Source organism: Pteropus alecto, unplaced genomic scaffold, assembly GCF_000325575.1.
Source record: "Pteropus alecto unplaced genomic scaffold, ASM32557v1 scaffold189, whole genome shotgun sequence".
NCBI classification, from domain to species: domain Eukaryota; kingdom Metazoa; phylum Chordata; class Mammalia; order Chiroptera; family Pteropodidae; genus Pteropus; species Pteropus alecto.
Window position 1 is genome coordinate 1,342,098 of NW_006442117.1, and position 19,069 is coordinate 1,361,166.

The window sequence follows — 19,069 nt, forward strand, 5'->3', positions numbered from 1 at the left end:
CACAAGCTGTTTGGGCCACACTCACCATACAGGCCACTCCTCGCCCACCGGGCAGCCACAACCACCAGGTGCGACCCCACCCACCATGCGGGCCACGCCCACCATGCAGGCCACTCCTCGCCCACCGGGCAGCCACACCCACCAGGTGCGACCCCACCCACCATGCGGGCCACGCCCACCATGCAGGCCATCTCCGCCCACGGCACGCAGCCACACCCACTGTGCCGGCCACGCCCACTGCGCAGGCAGCTCCTCGCTTGGTGCACATGGCCCTAGGAGCTCCTGGAGGCGGTCAGCACACTACAGACCGGGTAACGGAAGCTCCCAGGCAGGATAACTGCCCAAGGTCAGATCCCTAACCATATGGATGGGCCGAGGTTTTAACGGCGTGGGACTGGCCACAGCGTGGGACTTCGGGGGCTCCCTGATCGCCAGGAGGAGCAGAGCGTGACGGGACAGGTTATCACTTGCTGACGCCCATGCAGGGCGACGCTTCTGCAGACCAGTCCCGCAGAGTGATTCCTGTGAGCTGAAGCCCAGCACAGCGCCCTCGCCCAGATGCCGAAGGCATGCTCGGTGGCAAGGATGATGCCCCCTATGATTTAACGTCTGAAAACCAACCCGGAGCATAGGACGGAAACGTAACCCCCACGAAAGCCCTATCCGCCTTTCAGGTAGCTGCTGTACTTGTCCCCTTACAGCCCTGGGATTTCAGGTTTTACAGAAGACACCTGACCTATATGAACAAGGTCGCTGGCAACGCGACTTCCCATTCTTTGGGGTGGAAGATAAATTTAAGTCCTTTAAAACGAAGACATTTGCTGGGATCCCAGGGACACGAGTCCCACTTTCTGGCCTAAACATTTGTTTCACGTCAATAACAAAGTTTGGTTATTTAGTGATCGTTTCTATGTAAAGAGAAGGATGATGAATCATAAATCGGAATATCTTTCTAAAGCTTTTTAAAATACTCTGGCACGAGGGGGTCTGTGAACACATGGGACTGTTACAGCGATTTGCCATCGCTGCCTGTGATTTGATGTAGACGCGGGGCAGAGTTCACGGAGACAGCTGAAAGCCCTTCCTCGTCAGGATGGCACTGGTTTACCAGTGCCCTCAGAAATGAGACCCAGACTGAGATGTCCCTTCCCTTTTACCTACGTCGTTGGACTTAATTCATTTCGGAAAGTTATAGAACACCTACTACGTGCGAGGCCCATGGAGTCACACGGCCCAGAAGCGGAGGTGGGCGGAGCTGACGTCGACGCTGGGCAGGACTTACTGATGGCCACCAAGGGGTTGAAGACGACTGCCACGTACTGCTCGGCCCACGGGTCCTTCCGGAACCTCACCTGTCACCCCCCCAGAGGTGGGATGTACCCCGCCCCCGCACTGGGGATGCGTGTGAGTGGGTGTGGAGAGGTGGAGGGAGGGAGGGTGCAGCCCAGGGAACCGCACTGTGGGGCTGTGACATTGTGACATTGCGCTGTGCGGGAGGGGCTCGGAGCTGGGAGGGGAGCGGGAGGGTCCATGCCTGTGCTGCCCAGCACGGCAGCCTCAGGCACATGTGGCTGTTTGAATTTAAGTAAGACTGAAAGGAATTAAACATTTAGCTCCGCAGTCGCACTAGACTGGGTGGTCACACTTGGCCGGTAGAGCCACGCCCCTGGACACGGCAGACACAGAGCACCACCATCCGTGCGGATTCTGTTGCTGGCCAGCATCGCTGCTATTCGTCCCAGCTTCGAGGCTGGACACAGCCTGGTGCTCAGAGAGTGCCAGGGAGCAGGTTGGTCAGGCGGTCAGCATACGCGCGTGTCCCCTGTCCCCGGCGAGGGGCAGCGCTGGAGAACAGGGAGTCTGCAGGTCTCGAGACAGCCCAGACTGGGGACAAGGGCTGGCCGTAGCTGTCAGGTGGCTGGCGATTCACTTATCGGCTCCTTAGACTGTTAAAATGGTTCCATTTCAGAGCAGGGCTCCCTGGGGACTTGCAAAACCCAAAGCCAGCTTTAGAAGGACTGAACGAAACACCAGAGGACTGGAAGGGAGACGGCGAGGAGGCCCAGGATTCGGGACTGTGAGTGTGCTCGCCACGCCTCCCAGGCCGGGGGTGGGGGCCTGGCCCACGTGGGGACACGTGAGTCGGCCAGACTTTTTCAACTGTGGAGGGATATGCAAAGCACCTGGACAGGGGCCTGACACCAGGGAAATACCACATCCGCCTGGGACTAGCAAATAATTCGAAAGAATTACACTAACCGACTGCCACTTTGTCTCTGACCAAAAACAGGGTGACGAGACCAAGCATCGGCCTCCCGAATGGGAGCCCCAGAAGTTGTAGTGTTTGAAGTAAGAACCAACAGTTTAAGACGAGATACAACGAGCTTCCCAGAGCCTCCAGGCAGCCAGATGGGCCTTCCAGCCTTCCCCTCCTGGCGCCCCGCCCCGCCCCGAATCCCATCACTGAAATCTTTGGCAGAGGGGACCCTCTTCTGATGCCTAATGCGAGGTGACAGCAGACACTCAGGGACTGGGTTTCGCATCAGGCACTTTTCTCTCCAGTGGGACTAAGCATTTCTCCAATGCGGCTCTTTGACAGAGAGCTGGTCACACGTCCTCGTACACATGCACGGACCCTTGTCCCCTGCCCACCGTGGACAGGCCGACAGGGTGGACCCCTCCCCCACGGGAACAGACTGTGAACCTGAGGACCTCCGCAGAATCGATTCTTGGCGAGAAGGAACACAGAAGCATAAGGCCTGCTCTAGAAGCCCACGCCAAGTGGCCACGGACACCCTGAGACAGCGGCTGGACCTCGGAATGGAGGCTTCTAAGCAGGAAAGCACGTCGCTGCTCTGCACAGATGTTCGGACGCCTCCCTGCAGTAAAACATCCCCCAAAGAGTTCTCTGTCCCCGATTCCACCGGGGAAACGAACACCCCTTCCGGCCCACCGGATGCGCACGCTCCGAGGCCGGCATGGCTGGCTCCTAACTCACCATGGAACAGGAGACAGGAGGGCTCCGGTCCCAAAGGCCCAGTCTACAACACCCCGCACACGCCCACGTGGTTCAAGCAGGGGAGGGGCCTCCTCTCGCTCACAAGCGTTTGCACCTTCAGAACTGTGGTTTTCAGGGTTCCAAAAAGGTCCCCCAACTTGTTTCTCTAAAGAAGTTTAAAGACGAGCCAGTGCTGGCTTCGCTCTTATTCTCTGGCTCCGAAACATGCACGAATCTCCTCGGACACATGCAAGCGAGGACTCGCTCGTGTAAACTCAAACCGACTCTCCTCGTCCTGCAGGAAGGTCGCCCTGGGGAACGTGGGATCCTGACAGGGGCTCGAAGCGCCACCGAGCAGGTTCGCGGTGACTTTAGGGCCTTACTTGTAGTTCTTCTCCCAGAATTTCACCGGCCGGACGTACGAAGTGATGAAAATGACGCTCCCGAGAAACGGGCTCAGCGGGCTGGAGAGGATGGACGAGGCGAGCGTCTGAAGCAAGAGCAGGGCGGAGTCTGAGCATCGGAGCTAAGGAAGACAGTGCGACCCTCCCACTTCCAAACCACGCCCAGAGGAGGGCGGAGTCTGAGCATCCAGCTAAGGAAGACAGTGCGTCCCTCCCGCTTCCAAACCACGCCCAAGGCTCTGCCTCGTTCACAGTCAGCCGTTTTCCCACCAGGAAAAGAAGGAAGGGCACGCGCTCTGCGTGCGTTTTGGGAATTATTATAAAACCTTTGGCAGCATCCTGCGGGGTTCACTTCCGTGAATGATTCTCATAAGAACCCGGCGGTCTCGGTATGACTCGTGGCATAGACTTAACATCTCAGGTTTGAAAATAATGGTTCCTTTTTACTAAGACATCATTAGCTGAACAAAACACATGCTGGTACACTTACAAGAGTACGAAGTAGCTTTATACGTAATTAAAATTAAATGGCACTTGCAAAAACAACTAAGTAGCATTTTGGGGGAAGGTGGCATCTCTGTTTCTCAAAGAATCTTTTCCCACTACTCAAAACACATGTTCTTTATTATACATCGGACACCAACGGCTCAATTCAAGTCATGTCCGGGTTACAAGCTAAAAACGTACACACGTGAAGCCACGGCGCGTTATGTGCTGGGTCGCCTCTTCCGCACTCTGGGTTTGTCACTTAACGCTGAGCCTCGCTGTTAAGCACCCTGGCTGATCAGAAACAGAGCTGTTCAATATCGGAAACAGAATGGCTGTAACTTTGGCTCAAGCCCAATGGGTGTCTGGAAAGCAGACGGCTGGTCCCTCCCCAGACTCGCTCCATCATCGGAGAGCTTCTCTCTGCCGCCAATCGCACCCGCCTCACTGGTGCGGGGCGGAGAGGAGGCTGCAGTCGGGGGAACAGTGGGCACCGAGGCGGCAGCGGTCACGGGGTGCCAGGCCGCCCACGTCTCACAGATGCACATGCTCCTCGCGAGGGCGCGGACTGTCCCGCGACGGGTCTGGTCTGGTCCGTGGCCGATCTTCCCTCCTGGAGGGGGCCACCTGCCTCTTCTCACCGCTGCAGAAATGGAGGTCTCGTTTCTTCAGCTCCTCTTCAAAAAGTCCCAGCAGGACGTGAAATGGAAATCCCCGGCAGGGGCAGGAAGACTGCGTCTCGTGACCATCGGAACCTCAAAGAAGTAACTCGGGCTCCGAAGCGCCTTCCGCGCAGTGCCCACGGCTTGACTAATGCTCTGTGACAGGGAGGGGTGGATGCGGGGACCTTCACTGCCCCACTGACATGGAGACACAGACGAGCGAGCTGTGCTGTCCACGTTTGCATTTTCACAGACAGAAGCTCAGAGTTTCGCCTCGAGTGACTATGCCTTCTCTTTTACCCCCTTTACTTGCTATTTACTTTGAAACACCTTCAGGAGTGAAATGACACCTGCTCCTTTAACCATCCGTTCTGGTGTCGAATTGTTTGGCGCTATCGAAAAGATCGCCATTGTGCTACAATTTAAATCCAAGTCCTTTTATTCTGACCTAGATTCAAACGGAGAACCACAGAACAATATGCTGCGGTGATATCTATGACCACTGATCAGTTTCCTTGACAACCGAAAGCTGAAAATATCTAAATACCTAGGTCGCAAAACACAGCACATTAACTTGCCCCTTGTCACCGGGAGAAAAGAGAACTGCGTGGGAGACGTCACTGAATAAAGTGCTGGAGAAATGTGAGAAGGCAGCTGGGGTCACGGGGGGGAGGAGGGGAGCTCCCCGGTGGGCGTGGGGGGAGGGGCGGCACACCGCCGGCGGCGGAGGGTGCTGTGGGACTTGCGGGAGAACCAGGGCAGAGCCAAGTGGGACCGGGGCCGGGCAGGATGCTACGGGGGCTGGCATCGCTGTTCTGCATTCTAAACATTTGCCCAGAGACCAGGTCGTCCGTTTCGTAATGCGGGAGACGATGACCCAGAAATTAAGGAGTAAGTGACGAGAGCAGCGCTGGTCCGTAAACAAAGTTCATCGTGGTAGGAAAAGATTAACAGGTGAGCGGCAGGGAGGAGCGAATGGACGGCCTCAGAGGTTCTTTATTTAGGGAGGACCAAGAAGGAAATAACACACGCTCGGGCTGTCGGGGAAGACTGTCCCTATTGCTGCCGAGGCGGCCCCAGGACACGGGGACCCCCTGAGAAGGCACACACGGCCTATTTCTACCAGGTGAGAGCCAAGAGGTCAGCCGAAGAGGTCAGCGGCGATGCCTTTGAAAGCTTCCTCATACCTGAGGACTTTAAAATGAAAACATCAGGGCCAATACTTAGGGTCAAGAAGTCCCTAGAAGCTCAGCAGTGCCCGCCGGGGGCAAAGCGGCCAGCCCGCCGCACCGACCCGGCCGGGTCTGTCTGCCGGGTGTCCACACGTGCTAAAGGGTGAGCCTGTCCGTCCTCCCCGCGGCCGGCAAGCTCAGAGGCCAGCGGAGCCTCCCAAGGGAGAAAACACGCCGATTCTGGAAAAAGCAATTTGTCTAACAGCACCGCGCCGGCCCGAAAGCTAATTCGATTCCAAAATGGAGCCAACTGGTCCCCGCTCAACACCAGGATGGAACCCACAGCTTCTTAAGAGAGTGACAAAATGATTAGCATTTCCAAATCAGTCGAGGTCCAGGGCTGGCTTTTATTATCCGACGGCTCGGTCTCGACGGCAGATAGACACCGGTTCCCAAAGTGTCTCATCGCATCCTGAGGCGTCCCCAGGTCCCGGGGAGGGGCTGTGGCCCTGCCAGCCACCACACGGCCACAGTGGGCAGGCGCCACGGTCACTCTGAGACACGCGTCTCGGCGGAAGGGAGGACGTGGGCGTCACCGACAGGGACAGTTCCAGGAACGAAACGCGGGAAGCCACGGCCGCTTCTAGAGCCATCCCGAGGGCCGAGGGGCGTCTCCGACGTGCTCCGTCGCTCACGCGCGCTGGGTCGGCCCGTCGAGAACGTCCTGAGACTTGCTGCGTCCCCGACTGGGCTCTGCGCGACCAGAGGTGGGGCTCACGGCGCCGCTGCTCTCGTGGGAGCGACGACGTGCCAGGTGCCGTGCGCGCGTGTCAACGCCCACCGCACGCCGCCAGGCAGCTGACGGTGACGCTCCTGGACCGGCCGTCTCCGCGGGGGGACGGCATGGAGTGGTCAGCGCTGCTGCGCTCACCCCGCAAGGCGCAAGGGGCCATGGCACCCCAGGTCTCCCTGAGACCCCCCCGAGACCCCCCGAGACCGAGGTTTGGTTAAAACTGGGAATCAGAACTTCAAGTGTGAAATTCCCAGTGCGACTCCGCAAATTTGCATCCATGTAATAATTTTCATTTAATAAACGGGCTTAAATTCTAGACAGGATTCCTGGAGCGCAATTCAGAAGTAAACGAAAATCACCTCGCTTTTGCTTCAGAGTCTGTTTTAAGGGACTCTGACTAGGAAACCAAAATCGCCGGCGTCACCGAGAACGGTGGCAGTCGATGGCAGGGAGGGGCGCGCACTCACGCTTCGCCTCTGTTCTTTCTCGGCCCATCCTGCCAAATGACCTCGAAGCGTTTCAGAAATAGCAGCGTCCGTCCGAGAATAGGAACAGAGAACAATGCGCATTGTGAGGCCGGCTCCTGGATGCTGGAGGAGTTTCTCTTTTAACAAACGAATCTGGAGAGCATTTTTAATTTTTAAAAAACCTGGACTGCATCGTCACCTGATGGTGACCCCGAGTGTGTTTATTCCTGCACACACAGTTCAGATCCCAGAGACCCACCGTGGAATGCCGGGGCCTCGAAGTGGGGTCACGCACGGGGGCGTGAACCACCAGGGAGGCTTCTGCAGGCGGCGACGCCGGCGTCCAGACCCCGAAACGTGGTTAAAGTACGAGCCGGGCCCTGGGCTCCCGCGGGGGATGCTGGGAACGCGGGCGGAGGGGTGTGAGTCGGGGGGCGGGAGGCCACTGGGGGTGTATTTTGGCCTGAGCCGAGAATGTTTTTGTTTAATTTTGGTCTTCAAGAGTATTTTTTATTCCTGCCTCTCATCCACTCCCTGAACACACACACACAGAGGTAGAGACACACACAGGCAGAGACACACACACAAAGGCAGAGACACACACATACATACACACATGCACACACACAGGCAGAGACACATGTACATACACACACGTGCACACACAGAGGCAGAGATACACACATGCACACACACACAGAGGCAGAAACACAAATGCACAGGCACACAGAGGCAGAGATGCACACGTACATATGTGCACACATGTACACATACACAGGCAGAGACACACGTACACATACACACAGGCAGAGACACACACAAAGGCAGAGATGCACATGTACATACACACATGCACACACACAGGCAGATATACACGTGCACACACACAGGGGCAGAGACACACACATGCGCACAGGCAGATACACACACGTGCACACACACAGGCAGAGATGCACATGTGCACATATGCACACACACATGCACACATGCACACAGAGGCAGAGATGCACAGACATGTACACACATACACACACAGGCAGAGACACACTCAAAGGCAGAGACGCACACGTACATATACACATGCACACACGCACAAACACAGGCAGAGATGCACACAGGTAGAGATGCACACACGCACACACACGCACACAGACAAGCAGATACATGTACGCACACACAGAGGCAGAGACGCACGCATGCACGCACACTCACTTGCACACACACACACTTCACTGCGTTAAAGTGATCTTTAGAAGGGGCACCTTAAATTTGTTTTAAAGTAAATTAAAACTAATTATCGTGATGGAAACAGATAAATACAAAGAAACCGAACGAAACTACGAATGATAGAATGAGGATCGTTGGCTAACAACAACCATAAAACAAAATCGCGAATTATTTTTTTGGTCTCCAAAAATATTTGGGCAATTCTGTTGGTACCTAATTCTGGCTTTCTGAGTATCGCTCAAGCATTTGCCAACCCAGCCATATCGATGTTAGGTAACCTGTAATATACGTCAGTTCCTCGGCCCTCTCCACAGTGTGTAAATACAGCAAATCAATTTCCGCTATTTTGTACGAGTCACCCGCATCGCCGAAGCTGTAATTTTCCATTTAAAAGGCAGGATATCTTAATGCGGTTCTGAGCCTGGGCAATAGGAGAATCAGAAAAATTAAACTAACTCCTGAATATCCATTAAGAGGCAGGAATAGTTCAAAATTCAGAACCCTCTTTTAAGGCTAAGTGGCCCCAAGGGGATGCACAGTGCCCGCCCCGGCGCGTTAAAAAGCGACCCCGAAGACTCGAGTCCTTTTGTCCCCAGGGTTCAACGAAAGCTCGCGCCCCGAAACGCGGACAGAAGCTGCAGCGGAAAGGATACGAGGGATCGCCACGAGCTGGGCGACCACGTGAAACGAGGAGCCCCACGCCATCTGCCAGGGAGCCACGTACGTCATGACGAACTGGAGCTTCTGGAGCAGGTCCCCAAGCTGAAGGCAGAAGAAGAACAAGGTTCGTCAGCACTGACGGGCACGGTAGCCGTGGCCGGGGTCACTCAGAACGCACGTGTCACCGTTAGGCAGGGGCGGAGCGACTGCTGTGTGCCCTCCCGGGGCTCGGACCTCCCTGTGTCCCACAGGCAAGGCGGCCTCTGAGGACATTTGGACATGGCAGCAGGGTGATCGGAAGGAGCCTCGCGGGGTTAACGTCGCCAGGCTGGTCACATCGGCTGTTTGGCCGATGCGGTGCAGCCCTTTGCCTTTCCCTGAGAAACGCCCCCAGCGTGATCGCCCGTCCTCCACACTGGGTCATTTAGAGGGACATTCACGCAAACACGAACCGTCGCTGACACGGTTCAAGGTTCTGTGTATTAAGTCAGGCCTCCAGCTGCTCCTGCTGGGGAAAAGAGCCCCCCAGCTCTGAGCTGCGAGTTACAAAGTGCCTGAGACAGCGAGATGGGACGTGGGAGCCGCTGCGTCTGTCAGACGAGCCGACGCAGGAGGAACCGAGCTCCAGGGAGAAGGCGGATGGGGCCTAAGGATGAAGGCGAAGGGGAACGCGCTCGGTGGCTTTGGCTGGAGGCCAGAGAAGACATCGGTGCCCAGAAGGATGGAGGAGCATGGTTGGCCCGGGCCGTGGACTAGGCCTTGCGGTGAGCAGGGATTGAGGGACCCCAGGTGCGACGTCTGCCGCCGTCACCTGCCCCTGTGAGTGTCCTCACAGGACGTCCCCCGAGCTCCACAGACACTCCTCACCCACGACCGGACGGCCCTAGCCCGTCTGGCACAGCAGGCAGTGAAGCACACTCGCCAAGGCCACGGACGTGAAAAGACGCAGAACACGGAATTCTGAATGAGGCTCGCAGAGCACCACGTGACCCCAACGACGGGAAGGCAGCGGCTCGGACACGGGGCCATTTAGGAAACGTTTGAGGAGCCACGATGCCTCAGCCCTTCCGCGAAAGGCCAGCCTTGTGGTTTTGGAACAAGATTGTTCCATGAAAGTGTAATGAGGTAAAATGCGGTTAATCAGCATCCTCTCCACAGCTTCCTGGCAAATTTCTTATCTCATCATATTCTCACAAATACCCCGTTTTAAGAGAAAACCTTAGAGTAGAATTAAGCATCATTGGATGGGCCACATGAGATGAACCAACGATAAAATTTCCTTCAACGTCACTACAAACGTGGAATTCTTAAGGAGTTGTAGCATCCGGTTATGTACAGAACACCTGAGGTCTAAATGTGACTCCAGTCACAGGTCTACAAGGAAGGGCGAGAGGCAGAGAGAAGGGAAGAGGAGAGAAACAGGGGGAGAGAGAGAGAGAGAAAGAGAGAGAGAGAAAGAGAGAGGAAGGGAACGGGAAGTGGGGACACCCAGGGAAGGGAGACAGGAAACGGGAGGAGAGAGATGACGTGACTGGACTTGAAGATCTGCAGAGGAACCGGGTTCGTTTACGCTTCTCGAGTCCGTTCTGGATGGACCCGCACAGCTCCCAGGGCCTCGGAGGCGCCGACGGCCGAGGCAGCAGCAGGTGACTCTGCTACGTCGGCTCGAGGTCACGTCTCTTACGCTCACGTGAAGAGCTGTCTCCTCCCCGGCGCCTCGTTTACCTGTCAGCAGGTGACTTGCACAGACTGAGACTGACGGTCTCAAACTGTCAGACTCAAACGCTTGACTCGCCTCTGTTAAATGATACGATTTCTTCTAAAGGCCGATAGCATCTCCTTCCGTCTCCACCATTAACCCAACCGGAGAAGGACCGTTCTAGTTACAAAAGACAAGACTTCAAACACGTGACTCGAGAGTCCCCCGGAGCCAGCCGTGGCGGGTTCTCGCGCATCAACTTGCTCATTTATGCCTCACCGAACTCTAAAGAAACCTCTCAGTCACCTCACTAGGATGCTTAGTCCGTTTGTCAAGAATTAGCTTGGTGACTCATGCTTGGGTGAGAGTAGCAAGCATGAGCGAGATCGCCTTATGTGATGGACAACCCCTCGAACGCCCTAAAAATGAATCATGGGGTGTGGAATCTCTCCCGGTGGGTTCTCAGCGCTTGACCATATCCTGGGAGGCTTCTGAGCCGTCTTCGAACACAGCTGATAAGTAGGTCAGAAACTACGATCAGACAGCCAGCCCCGGGGAGAGCCTCCTCTGCAAGTTTAAAGCTCCAACGGGTGAAACTTGGCTGCATTATGATGAAGCGAATCTATTGCAATTTTTTTTTTTGCTTCGTGCAGCAACTTGTATTTGCATGTAAGCAAAACCAGTAATCAGGGACACGCTTTCTCATGCTCTAATTGCAGCCAAGGCCCTGGGTATTCGCGCTCATTTCCTACGTCTCTGGGTACCTTGTTTATTTCCACAGATGTGGCGAAGAATAAAATATAAGCTTCGTGAAAGATTTTCAACACGCGCTGTCCTCAACCGGAAGAAGCCAGTTCTCCTGGGTGCCGGCCCTTTACGCATTTGTAATTTCTACATAGCTGTCATTTAGTGCTCCCTACGAAGCTGCCAGAAAAGCACGTGCCGTAACGTGTCGGATGTCAACACAGGGCGATGTTTAAGTGGCTGAGGTCACGCCGCGTGGGTTTGAACCCCGCTCACACCTGTCACGGGGTGATCATGGCACCGCCCCGCGGTGTCATTTGAGAATTCAACAACTTCGTCTTTGTTAAGGACATAGAACAGTGCCTGGCAGCTGTAAGCTCAAAAGGAGAGTGTGATAAACGAATGTTGGGACAGGTCTTATTTTGAGGACGTACTTAGCTCACCATCAGGAGATTCTAGAGCCCCTCCCAAACAACGCAACGCCCCAAGTCCAGAGCACGAAAGTTCACTCAGGGAGGCTGTGGGCTGCTTCGGCCAGAGCGTGAGCCACTGGCCCATGTGAAGCTAGACGTCAGCAATTCCTGTTTCTCCGTCTGCTGCTGTGTCCACCAGCAAACCCAGAGGCCATGAGCCTTCATGGATGACGGCAGCAGAAAGCAGCTAAAGGCAGGTGTCTTCCACCAGGCCTTGCTGCTGACCGCAAAGGGGCAGGGTCACAAGTGCGGACAGGACAAATTACGGCTGTAGCCACTATTGGGGACCTCTTCTCCGAGTGCACAGCGATGGAGGGGTCTGAGCTGTCCTGGAGTGCCCTTTCCAGTACAAATGCCCAATTAATAAAATACGACACCTCCCCGCAGGCCTAGAGACACTCCTGGGACCTCGGAAAGGCAGGCCACCCGGGTTTCTGTGCTTCTCCAACGCACAGCCCCAAGACGATCGATGTGGCTTACACGTTTCATTCCTAAAGGTGTGATCCCGGTTGAAAAGATTCCACTTCACATTTTCCTTTTATAGGGCGTTCGTCTCAAAGGTGAAATCAGGTGAAAGAATGAAAAATCTGTAATGTCAAAAAGTAATGCCTAAGCACAAAAGGAAACCTAAATATCCCTCATTAACGAGAAGTGTATATGAAGAGGCACCTCAGGCGCCGTATTAGGCCATTGTGAATAAAATAATAAAACGCGTGAGATAAGAATGAATAAGAACACCACCACCGAAAGCTTTCCAGTAACACTGCACCGAGGTGCTTTAAATAGAAATCCATTTACGCCGGCTGGGAGCTTGCATCCCCTCGGCTGTGTGGGGCCTCCGCTCTTACAAAGCTCATCTCACAAATGTTCTGCTTTCAAGACCTTAAATCTCAGCCCTATTAGAGCATGATCAACCTCAGGAGCTACCCAAGCACGACTACGAGACAAAACAAAACCATCTGCGTCTCTCCCACAGAAAACACAACGGAAAGAGTAAAGAAAGGCACCGTGGAGGAATTCTGGCTGGTTTCCCGAAGAAGACACTGTAAACGCTCTCGTTTTGAATGACCTATTTTGGAAATACCTCTCCGACGAGGCGGACACGTGGCAGTGTGTCTCTGTATAGAGAGGAAACCCGATCTGCACAAACCCACGAACCATCCCAGGAGAGTGTCACCAAGTAAAGATGAGCCCGACACGTTTCCTCCCTCAGACGTCCTGAAATAAGGCATATGCCATCTTTCCTCTGGGGACCGCCCTCCAATAAAGTTACTGACCATTTGTTGAACGTCCTCATGCTGGGCACTGTCTGAGGGAGCTGCGTGCAGGCGCATCCCATTTGATTAAACCAGAACTTTCTCTCCCAACCGAGTCGCCACCTGTCACCTGACCCAGCTTTACCGGTCACACATTTTAGTTCTATCACTTGCCGTTTTTTGCTTCGTTTTGTTTTTACTGTTGGATTCAGCAAGTTTCCTTCTCGGAAAGAATGGACTTCACACGACTTTACACAAAACGTGTCATTACCAGGGTCTGAACTCGAAGGGACACGTGAGACTTAAAGGAGCCCCGGAAACCGGCTGTCAAACGGAAGGTGAGCCGAGTCCCACGTGAGAGGCACCGAGGAGGCGGCGGCTCCGGAGAGCCTGGGAAGGGGCAGGAAAGGTGGGAGGGCATTTGGAGGTTCAAGGCGGAACGGGGCGAAAGCCAGGAGCAGAAGGACGGGGGGAAATTATCAGACATTTCGTGGCAAAGGCGGTGATGCGGGGAGCAGAAAATTGTTCAGGAAGAAACGGACCACACACTGAGATTCACTGCGCTAAAGAACTAGACATTCAACATTCGGTTTCTAAAGCACAGAGAAAAAAAGGGGGTCAAAGAAGGTGCATTCCATTCAATAAAGGCAAGAAAGAGGGGGCGAGATGACAAAGAAAAGGCATCAAAGGTATACAGCGAAAATATAAGAGCAAAAACATAGCAGTGACCGCAGTACCTGTAAACAGACAGAATGTGCCTATCAAGAGATCCTCAGCCTGTATCAAGAAGAGAAATCTTGCTAGATGCTTTTACAAGAAATATTAAAATGACTTAGAAAGTTTTACATGAGAGAATGAAAAAAAAAAGAGACCGGGTAAATCGTAACCAAAAGAAAGCTTCTTTATTCAAGCTATATTAATATTAGGTAAAATGGATTTTACTCAAAAAAGAAAAAAAGCAGTCCATAACAATAAAAGGGAAGAGGCACCAGGAAGATAAAATAATTAGGACGTATGTATTTAACCACCCACTCTCGAAATCGCTAAAGTAAAAGTGGACAGAATTACAAGGTGAGATTAAAAAATCTAAGTCATAGGGGGACATTTTAAGACACGTATCTCAGAAAAATTATAGTTTAAGAAATTAATATGCATATAAAGTATTTGACCAAGAGATTTAAAAAGCTTTGTCTAAGAGGTACGTGGATTAGAACCTTGCAGCCAACCAAGACAAAGAATGCAATTTTTAAGCTTGGGCACATGATGACTCATTAAACTACATAAGAAGTCTTGACCAAGGTGAATTGCTTCGCGGTTAAATAAAAAGCCAATTACAAAAAGATGGCACAATAACAATAGCAAAAAGCCGCCACAAACTTTGAGTTTGGGGATAATAACGACAAATGTGATGCCGAATTAACTGAGAATAGATGGTAATTAAAATGTGAAAATATTTAAAGCTGAATGACAATGGCAAGCAGTAGCACCAGTCGCAACTGTGGGACTCAGCTAGAGCTGTCTGTAGAGGAAAAGCTGTAGCCTTGAAATGCGCTTCCTAGAAAAACTTCAGTTTACATCGGAAGGCTATTTTCTAATACAAAAAATGAACGAGAATATTATGAGAAAGGAAAATGTAGATGTTCTCGCCTATTAATATCAGTGTAAAACTCTTCAATAAGCTATTTTAAAAATGAATCTATAAATGTATAAAACACATCATGATCAAATTTGGTTCATCTCCTAATAGTTTAATAATAAAAAAGTCAATATAATTCACAAAATGAACAGTAAAAAAAAAATCTGATGCTCTATTGATGTTGAAAGAATGTTGAAAAATAAACTCAACACGCGCTCAAAAAAAAAAAAAAAAATCCCCTGCAACCTGGTAACGAAAGCTTTTCTTAAACCTGATAAAAGATGCGAGTGTTACACTGCGGTCAACACCACACTTAACAGTGACACGCAACGTAGCAGGATTAGTCAGATGAGAGTTATCAAACGAGACGGATCTGATTCACCGACAACAGAAAAGTGAAAATAAAAACCATTACGAAGACTGAAATCTAAGGAGGGCGAAAAAACCAGGGAAATAATTCATCATCGGTGATGCAGAATGAGACGCCCAGCAGGGGGGAGCCACTTAGGCAAACGAGCGGGAGCTAATGAAGGAAAATGCAACCGGCCCCCATTCTTTGATCAGCGGGCCCTATGCAGCCAGATAAAGACCCCTAGGAGAACACGACAGAAAGAATTAGTTAGGTTCATACTTCATAACTGCTAATTAGTGCGTCCAGAGATGTAAATGAAGTCACCACTGCACACGGAAACGTTACAATCTACCAGGAGGTCGGGAGGCAGAAATCCGGACGGTCTTGTCAAGACGTCCAAGAACTGGGAATGAAATGAAACCCCGAGTCTGCGTGGGCCGCCCCGTGCGGTGGACGGCAGGGGTGCGGGCCCAGGGGTGCGGGGGGCGGGTGTTGCCGGGGAAGGGGGGAGGCTGGAGTTCAACACGGAAGAAGCGGGAGGTGACGCAAGAGCTGGCCAGAGCCACCTTCGGTCTTTAAGCATCCTGTCCAGACCGACTTTGAAGCGACGTGACAGAAATACCACCGTTTATGCGGACGTTCTGCCTCCCTTGAATCTCCTTCATCCCACTACTCTGTATGGTACAGTTTACCCATCTTCTTTAGACTTTATTTACCCTTTTCTTCCCTGTGGAGAAAAGACAGCTTTCTGGAGTCTGTTCTTGGGGGCTTCCTTCCCGGGCCCCTTATAATCCTGTGGGTGGCACGAGCTGCCTCTGGAAGGAGCTGTGAGGGCCAAGTTCAAAGCTTCCTGCTTTTACGCATGCAGCATTTGAGTAAGTGGGGCGAATCATGCCAACATCTGCAGCCATGTGGCAGCTCCTCCTCCAGCTTCCGAGTGGCCTCCCGTCCGCCCCCCCCCCCACGCACCCCGCAGATACCTCAGTTACGTTCTCCCCTGAGGTTTCATTCCTGTGCAAACACTTCTTCGGCGTAGTACGCGTGAAAACGAGAGGATTCGGACAGCGACGGCCACGTCACAGAAGCTTTCTGCTTTAAGTAACCACCCTTTCGAAATTCGTTTAGTACAAATACAATAATACGGTCTCACTTTCAAGATTCCATATAGTTCAGAATTGCATAAATTGTAAAGTGAAAGTTCTTGTTACCCACCTCATGCGGACCTAACTCCAGTACCAGCCACAGATGACGGGTGGTCGAGGTGTCCTTCCCGGAATTCTCTGCATATGCACATGTGCAACCACATGTGCAACCGCGTGCGCGCACATACATGTATATGCACACACATAACACGTGTGTGTCCGCGCACATATCACACGTATGCACATATGCACATGTGTGCACGAACATGCGTGTGCATGTGTGACCGCATGCACATATGGTGTGCTGCGTGCATGTGTGTGCATGTGTGTTGTGTGCCTGTGTGCATGTATGTAGGTGCATGTGTATGTGCATGTGTGTGCATGTGTGCACATGCATGTGGATGTGTGTGCATGTGTGTGCGCGCGCGCACGTGTGTGTCCCTTTAATCTAAATCGAGTAGCAGCATACACTATTCTGAAACCTAGGTTCCCTACCTCATCTATCACGGACATCTTTAACGCTGCCATAAAGTCTCTCCCGCACGTCTAATTAGCTGCATTGCTCCGTCGTCTGGCTAGATGGCCTATGAGTCACTACACCGCCGAGAGACACCTGGGCTGCAAAAGTTAATTTAAAACCATAGCTGAAAACAACGTCACCCACTTGTCTAAGAGATCATCACACAAAGCCAGTGCAGGGGCCGTCCATACAGCACTCTCCCCCGACCTAGACCACTGGGCGGGCACACGGCCCCCGCGGGGCCGGCCACCGTGACGCCCCCCTCGGTACATGACCACCGATGCGGGGGCAAGCAGATCCCGGGGTGCAGATAACAGGCACAGGATGTTACGGAGCTGGGGCGTCTGGTGGCTCTCTCGTCCCAGTATGGAAGTCGCACTGAGCATGGAGCTGAGCAGAATCCAGCCAAACGAGCAGGAGCGAGAGCGCAGAGGACAGAGCCCGCTACTGCTGTTTGCTTCCGGCGTGGCTAGGACTCAAGCGAGGTCCAGCCGTGGGTAACCCACCTCGCCAACGCGACAGAGTTCCAACTTTGAGGCTTTGTCACTTGCCATCAGAAGGATATGAATCATATACCAAACCGATCAAACCTTCATGCAGAATTAAAAAGTAGTTCAAAGGGCTTCGGGCTTCTTCCCTGGGACATACCAAGCTGAGAAGAGCATTGCTCCCACCCTTACAGATTCATTTCAAGTTCAAGACTGTTTTTCTAACCCACTGGAGAACTGGGTTGGAGAGCAGCCCCCTAGCCCACGACCGAAGGAGAGACAGGCACCTTCGGGAGCGGGGAGACAATAAGTGCTCGCTCTTTTCTAACCCACGGGAGAACTGGGTTGGAGAGCAGCCCCCTAGCCCACGACCGAAGGAGAGACAGGCACCTTCGGGAGCAGGGAGACAGTAAGTGCTCACTCCTCCGGGGCAGATGTGGCCAGACTCTGCTAGAAAAAGTTTGGCCAGAAGATGCGATGAACTGGCAGCAGCTAAGCGTGGGCTGGGGCGACCCTGTGAGCGGCAGATGAGCACCCCGGTGACGAGGATGGGCTTTGCAGTTAGACGGACCTGGCTTCTTGCCTCCGCTCTGCCCCTCTCTAGCTCAGACAAGCTTCGTTCCACGGAGATTTCTCATCTGCAAAGCGGGAATGGTCGTGGCACCTGCTTCGGAAACGTATTGTGAAGAGTAAGTGACATAACGCGTGTACATTTTTAGCTCAGGACTCAGCATAGAAGCGCTCAATAAATACCGGTTATTTTACGAACAGCCCTTACCGACGTGTTTTCAAAAGCGTTCATTACACGTCTGTCTCCTCCACGTCCTCCACTGCGGCGCATGCGCACGGCAGCAGGCACTGGGCGCTATCGCTGCCTTGGCCTTGCCTCAGATCATCGGGCGTCAGATGCTCCTAGGGCCCCGGTCCCTGGTGCCACAAAGGTTGGGGACCGCTGCTCCAGCAGATGAGTAAGTGTAAGTGCTATGTCGTTTTCCAAACTGTGAAACGACCAGTGGAAAACGTGATCCAGGCACATAGGGAGGCGTACGTGCTGTGTCGTTTTCCAAACTGTGAAACGACCAGTGGAAAAAGCCTCAGGCGTTTCCCGACTCTTCAAGGGACAGACCCGCGGCTGACGCACTCCGCAGTAGCACCAGTCGCAACTGTGGGACTCAGCTAGAGCTGTCTGTAGAGGAAAAGCTGTAGCCTTGAAATGCGCTTCCTAGAAAAACTTCAGTTTACATCGGAAGGCTATTTTCTAATACAAAAAATGAACGAGAATATTATGAGAAAGGAAAATGTAGATGTTCTCGCCTATTAATATCAGTGTAAAACTCTTCAATAAGCTATTTTAAAAATGAATCTATAAATGTATAAAACACATCATGATCAAATTTGGTTCATCTCCTAATAGTTTAATAATAAAAAAGTCAATATAATTCACAAAATGAACAGTAAAAAAAAAATCTGATGCTCTATTGATGTTGAAAGAATGTTGAAAAATAAACTCAACACGCGCTCAAAAAAAAAAAAAAAAATCCCCTGCAACCTGGTAACGAAAGCTTTTCTTAAACCTGATAAAAGATGCGAGTGTTACACTGCGGTCAACACCACACTTAACAGTGACACGCAACGTAGCAGGATTAGTCAGATGAGAGTTATCAAACGAGACGGATCTGATTCACCGACGACAGAAAAGTGAAAATAAAAACCATTACGAAGACTGAAATCTAAGGAGGGCGAAAAAACCAGGGAAATAATTCATCATCGGTGATGCAGGATGAGACGCCCAGCAGGGGGGAGCCACTTAGGCAAACGAGCGGGAGCTAATGAAGGAAAATGCAACCGGCCCCCATTCTTTGATCAGCGGGCCCTATGCAGCCAGATAAA

General features: G+C 52.5%; 1 protein-coding gene across 1 annotated transcript in view; it reads right to left on the reverse strand.

Annotated features, from left to right (window-relative positions):
- The window catches only part of PCNX2 (pecanex homolog 2), a 170,071-nt gene that overhangs the window by 44,468 nt on the left and 106,534 nt on the right, over positions 1 to 19,069 (reverse strand). The window contains exons 21-22 of the mRNA XM_025039061.1: positions 8,863 to 8,971; positions 3,382 to 3,511 (exon numbers count right to left, since the gene is read on the reverse strand). Coding sequence (XP_024894829.1) covers positions 3,382 to 3,511; positions 8,863 to 8,971 — 239 coding nt within the window. The remainder of the gene's footprint in view (positions 1 to 3,381; positions 3,512 to 8,862; positions 8,972 to 19,069) is intronic.